Below are 6,000 nucleotides of genomic sequence, written 5' to 3' on the forward strand. Positions count from 1 at the left end.
CACGATACCGCCCTCAGGCAGAGGCTGTAACTGGGACACGCCTTCCCCGCAGGCTTCGGGCCCAAGCAGAGGCCCCAACATAGGTGCAGATATGGGCAAGGTGATGGCTGGAGACTGACACTTGCTGCAGGGGTGGTATCGGGAGAGGTGGCACAAAAAACCATGGGCCTAGAGGACCAGCCAGGGAGGTGCACGGATGCTCCAGGCAGGGGTGAGGAGCAAACTGGCTTGGGTGGGAGACGCCATCTGAGCCTGAGTGCTGACCGTCCTTCACAAGCACCATGGTCCCGGGCGCAGCTGCCCGTGGGACTCCTCAGCACCCCAAATCCTACTGTAGGTCCACAGGCCAGCACCCTGCTGTCCCTCACAGTGAAATGTGCAGCAGCAGAACTGCATCTGTGGCTTTAGGGTCGCACCTGATCATGGCCATCCAGCCCCAGGTGCACAGATTTCCTGACACCTGTGATGAGGGCTATGCGGGGAGCCCTGACTCCCCTCACTGCAGGGCGGGGCCTGAGCTCTGAGCACCTCAAATACTGGAGGACAAGAGGCTCGGCCTCCTCCTTCCGGATCCCTCCCGAGACACCATGACAAGGTGTCTGCCAGGCCATGGGAGGGCCACAGGAGTCCTCATGCTCCAAGCCCCGTCCTGGTCAGGGTCCCCTGCTCTTGGACTTGGTCTACACCTCCATGTCCTCCATTAATTAAACTCCTGAGACCTCTGCCTTGCTGAGACCCTGCTAGCCTGGTGCTGGAGTCCCCGCCTACAGCACCCCAACCCCTCCCTTGTCAGAGGGTGGAGCCAGACCTGGCCCTGGGTCCTTCCCATCCTGAGGGGGCCTCAGGACTTCCCATGGGAAGTTGGAAGTCATCTCCCCAACACTGGGACCTGTCCTGCTCCCAGCCAGGCATTCATTCCCATCCCTGTCTCTGGGTCAGCACTTCCAGGTTTGGAATGGGATTGGGGTTCAGCTACTAAGGCCTGAGTGTCACAGAGATGCTCCACCCATACCCCTCCTTCCCTAGGGCCCTACACCAGCTGCCTGTGTCCACTCTGCCCATGGAAGGAGCTCACTGTGGGCCAGCAGGAGGGGGTGCACAGGGGTCTCTGTGAACTCAGTGATGCTGCCACCCAGAGAGAGACTTTCTCTTTCTGGTCATCTGGGTTCACAGGACCGGCCTGGCAGCAACAGTGAGGGCAAAAGTGGGAAACCACGCACACTAGGCTGGCTCGGTGTTCCAGGGAGCGCTGGGCACAGAAACACCGGCCCGGGGATCCAGGCGAAGACCCAGACACCCCACGTCAGAAAGCAGCAGGGATCAGAGCTCCAGGAGCCCAGGCGGTGACAGCGTTGCCATGCGGGAGAGCACAACCAGGCACCCAGCACTCGGAGTACCTGCATGCTGTCCAGGGTGCTCTGGGTGCACAAGCAGGGCACAGCACAGGAAGAGGCGGTGAGCAGAGGGCTCCCAGAACTGCACAGCTTTCTCAGGGTTGCCACCAGGACCGTGGTTCAGATGCCCACTGACAGCTCGGGGACCGGCCACAGAGGCCACAAAAGGACCCAGGGCACCAGGTTGGGGCTCCGGGATGATAGGAGGGAAGGAGCTCCATCCCCACTCAGGACAGTGGCGTCTGGTCAGGGGAGCTGAGTCCCTAATGAGCACGGCAGGCAGGGGCCCAGGTCCTCCACCTCTGCCCAGTGTGGCCCCAGGGGCCTGTGAGCAGGCAGTGCTTTCGGAACCAGGACTCTCCTGAGGAGATCTGACCCCACAAGGCCTCACTGGGGAGGACTCTGCATCCTGGGGTGGCCCTGCCCCTGGGGATGGAGACAGGACAGGCCACCCAAGAGGGCAGCCAGGCCCCATCTAGACAGCTTGGCCTTCTCCAGGGAGCTGCAGGGGCTGCACTGGGCAGCGTGCTGGGCTCCACCCTTGGGGTCACTCCTGCCTGACCTCCACCCTGGGTTGGGGGTGGAACTGGTACATATGGGGTGCAGGGGCAGAGCCTGGGGTGACCTAAGAGGTCAGCTGCTCGGCCTGCTTGCAATCCTGAAGGAGGCTAGCTGGGGACGGACAGCAGGGACGGGACTGGCCGCTCTCAAGCACCACCCTCAGGAGGGACAAGGCAGCTGCTGCCTTTCAAGCCACACCACTGGGGCCACTGAGGATGGCTCGGGATGCCCCGGACATGCAGGTGGCATTGCCACCAGGTCCTAGGCCCGCCCTCCTCTGACCTGCATCTCCTGGGCTCAGTGCCACACCTGGCCATGTATCCCCAGCGATCTGCGAGGAGACAGAACACCCACAGGGCGGGCCAACCCGGGCCAGCGACGACCAGGCCCACACGATGCTGGCTGACCACTGTGCAGCCATGGGCCTGTGCCTCAGTCTCCTCTCCGATAAAGATGGAAACTGACCCAGGCTCCTGTGAGAGAAGTGCCAGCACAGGTGCCAGGGAGCGCAGACACCTGGCCGAGGTGCCCAGCTCCACCCTCACCTGCCCGCCAGGAGAAGGGGCACCACTCACCTCTAGCAGCTGCACAGCCCCCTCATGCTCCTTCTTTGCTTCAACCTGAGCCTGTGGGTGATAGAGACAAAAGAGAGCATCAGGGGCACAGCAACGTGTGGGTTCCACCCCCTTCCTGGGGCCCCAAGGTCTGCACTGGGTCCCTGAGGTGAGATGGACATGCAGGGGATGGCACTTTGGGGGGCTCCTGGCCCTGCTTCTGAGGAGGGTTCCAGAGTCCTCACAGACAGGTGCTGGCTGAACCCAGAGCAGCAGGCAGATTCCGCAAGGGCCTTAGGCAGCACTGCCACCCTCACTGTGGGGAAGCAAGACACGGGCCTGCAACTCCAGCCCCAGACCCCAGATGCACAGAGGCCTAGCCTGGAGGCCTCACCCCTCTAGCCAGTAACCAAGGCAACCTGCAACAGCAGGCTGGAGGCAGAACCATCTGCTGCCCAGAGGGGAAATCTCACAAGCTTCCACTGCCTGGACAGAGCACAAAGTGTGCAAAACTGAAACTCAGCAGCACGATGGCTCCCTGTGCTCCGGACCCCACCCAGGACCTGGGTAGGCACTGGCACTGCCAGAGGTCCTCGCTTGCACAGAGTGAGAGAGGGAAGTCCCTCTCCCTCCAGACTCAGCCTGAGAGAGGCTGGCGTGGTGGCAGCCGTGGGGCGGCCTTGTGTCACCATGAGGGGCAGGGCTGGGTCAGCTGGCGTCCTCCTCAAGAAAGCAGCCAACCCAGGGGAAGGCAGAGAGAAATGGCTTCTGTTGGCATCGGGACTTAGCCAAGGGTGAAGCCAGCTGGCAAGGGCACTGGGCCCAGCCCCATCTCAAGTAGCATTTCCAGTTGTGTGTGCCAACAAAATTTCCTTTTGGGGCTTTTTGTCACTTGGAAACAAGAGCCCTAATGAGCACCAACATCCACAGCTAAGAGTGAGCTAACAGTGAACCCCAGGGGAACAGAAGACAACACCACACTGTGTACCCAGCCCACCGGGGGAGAGCACTGTTCCCCTTGCTTGCTGGATGCAGCTGCCTCCTAACGCCCAGCACAGAAAAAGCAGCTGTTTGCAGTCTGGGCTGCAGGACACGGAGGGGGCTGCTCAGGTCCCAGCTGAGTGAGTGACCTACACCAGCGAGGTGACAATAAATAACAAACCAGAAAGAAAGGGAAGGAAAGCAGCGGAACACATGGCGAGGATATAAATCCCACACTGCCAGGAGCTGTCTGATCAGTCTGTAAGGGCAGAGCTAAAGCAGTGCACGGGCCAGGAGGCTGTGCCAGGCTGGCAGCGGCAGCGGCTCCTGGCGAGCATCGGAGTGGTGTCGTGGGCGGGCCGCTCTGGGCCCCCGGGCGTCAGGCGGAGCACTGTTAGATCTCACAGCTCCAGTGGCAGCCCTGCGTTTTGCGAAATCGTAGCCAGCACCAGCGAGGCTCATTTCAGGAGCCTCCTGGGGACTCACACTCTTATGCACTCAGGGCTGTGGAGCTCGTGAGGGGAGTCGTTGCCACAGCCACCACATCCTCCTGATGCCAGAGAATCGGCCAGTCACTGAAGGGCCAAGGGCGGGGTGGGGCAGGGGCTGAGCCCGGGGCCAGACCGCAGGAGACCAGCATGTAGCAGGGCAACGGTCCCCAGCCCCGGGTCACGCAGCAGGGGTGCCAGCACCGAGTTCGGCTGGGTGACGGCAGAGGGGCAGGATGGAGCTCCGAGGGCCAGCCAATAGCAAAACCATGGGCCACTTGCACTGCAACGTGGTACTGGGCAGGGTGGGAAACTGGGAAACACACTGTCACCCCGGGGCAAGAGGAGCACAACAGGGAGGACTGGAATGGGCAGAGGGACCATGGGCTCCCACCCCCACCCTGCAGATCCAAAACTGCCTCCCGGAAGCACCCAGCAGCAGTGGGCCTGGTCAGGCCCTGGGTGTAGCTCCTCTAAGCACCCCACTGCCTTGAAACAGAGTGGCAGCTCGCAGGCAGGAAGGGACCCCATGGCCACGTGGCCCTGGCGGGGACTGAGTGTGGGGACCTGGAGCCCACAGTTAGCCCGGGAAGGAGTGATTGCTCCCCAGCTCCAGGGTCTGAAGCCATGGGGGTCTGGCATTGGGATCTCTTGGGGCACTGGGACCACGCACTGTGTCTGAAGTGGGAGCCGCCTGCTGGCGCTGCCTCTCCCCTGCTCATGACCTGGGCAGGCCCTGCCCTGGACGCAGCTGCTCCTCCTGGTCCCGACACAGGGGACACACAGGGAAGCACTGCTGGCGTGACTCGGTGAGGACGAGTGACTTCTTCTGCCTGGGACCCAGGCAGACCCCATGCAGAGGGCACATCAGCAACACAGGAAGCCAGAGTTGCTGCTGTGTGGTGAGGTGAGGGGGGCAAAGAGGGGCACAGTTGGTGGGGCCGGGTAAAGTAGGCAGTGTCCGGTGCTGCCCAGCACTGCAGGACCAGCAGGGCTGTGGGTGCCACCTCCAGGACCCCATCCCCAAGAGGCCCCCTGCTGCCACAGCCCAGCCCACCCCTGCCTCGGTCTCTCTTTGGGGCGAGGGGCACTTTCCTCTGCAGTGCCCCCTGCTTCTGCTGGGCACACGGGCAGCAGGGCATGCCGAGTTGCAGGGGTCCCCGATATTGGGGGCCAGGGTGGCCACTTCAGAGGGGAGGTGGACCCCAGAGTGGAGCCAGGAGGTGAGTGAAAGACCCTGCAGGAGGGCCAGGGGCCCCAGGGGGCTTTGGGAACTGGGACCTTCTGGAGAAAGAAGTAGACCCTGCTGCACAGAAGGGAAACCTGTCATGTGCACATCTTGGGGGTGGCAGTGGACTAAGAGGGTATAAGCCCATCTCTGGGGGCTGAGGGCTGAGGGGTGGGGTACCAGGCAGAGCCAGACTACAGAGGGCAGATGGGGCAGCTCTGGGCCAGCTCCACCTCGGAGCCACCTCTGGACCTGATCAGTACCACTGAGGATTTGTACCATGGTGGGGGACAGACATCCTTGGGCCAGTCACTGTCCTATTACTATGGAGGCTTCCCAAGCCAGGGGTCCAGCTCCAGCTCTGAAATGTGGTCCTAGCTCCAGGCCCTGCCCCAAACACAGGGTACTGTCCTCTGTCAGACACACCGAGCACCCCTGCAAGGACTCCAGCTACCGCACGTGGCGTCTCCTCCTCAGTTTGGTCTCCCTCCTGTCCGAGTCGCCCACCAGCACCTCCCTGATCTGTTCATCCCATCTCCATCCCCTCTGGGGCTTCCCTAGTCCTCCGTCCCCTTATCTACTTCTCTTCCACTCGAGGCTATGGCCCAGGCTCCAAGTGGCCAGTGGGGCAGGTCGCTGATGCCCAGGAGCAAGTATTCCAGTAGCAGATGTGGCCGTCCCTGTCCAGAGCATCACCAGGTGGGAGTCCAGGGAGGAGTCCAGCCCACCTTGAGTGGTGCTCAACTCTCTCCAAAACCTTTTGCAAAGCCGGTTTCTAGGAGGTGGCTGAGAAG

At 62.2% G+C, this 6,000-nt stretch overlaps 1 protein-coding gene across 11 annotated transcripts in view; it reads right to left on the minus strand.

Moving 5' to 3' along the window:
• Positions 1–6,000, minus strand: part of Rimbp2 (RIMS binding protein 2) — a 117,354-nt gene that overhangs the window by 39,277 nt on the left and 72,077 nt on the right. For all 11 annotated transcript variants that reach the window (XM_019204565.1, XM_010604283.1, XM_010604279.1 and 8 more), the window contains one exon: positions 2,531–2,581. In XM_019204565.1, the coding sequence (XP_019060110.1) occupies positions 2,531–2,581 (51 nt within the window). The remainder of the gene's footprint in view (positions 1–2,530; positions 2,582–6,000) is intronic.

The sequence above is a fragment of the Fukomys damarensis genome, unplaced genomic scaffold, assembly GCF_012274545.1.
Source record: "Fukomys damarensis isolate Sample0158 unplaced genomic scaffold, DMR_v1.0_HiC HiC_scaffold_12, whole genome shotgun sequence".
Taxonomy (NCBI): domain Eukaryota; kingdom Metazoa; phylum Chordata; class Mammalia; order Rodentia; family Bathyergidae; genus Fukomys; species Fukomys damarensis.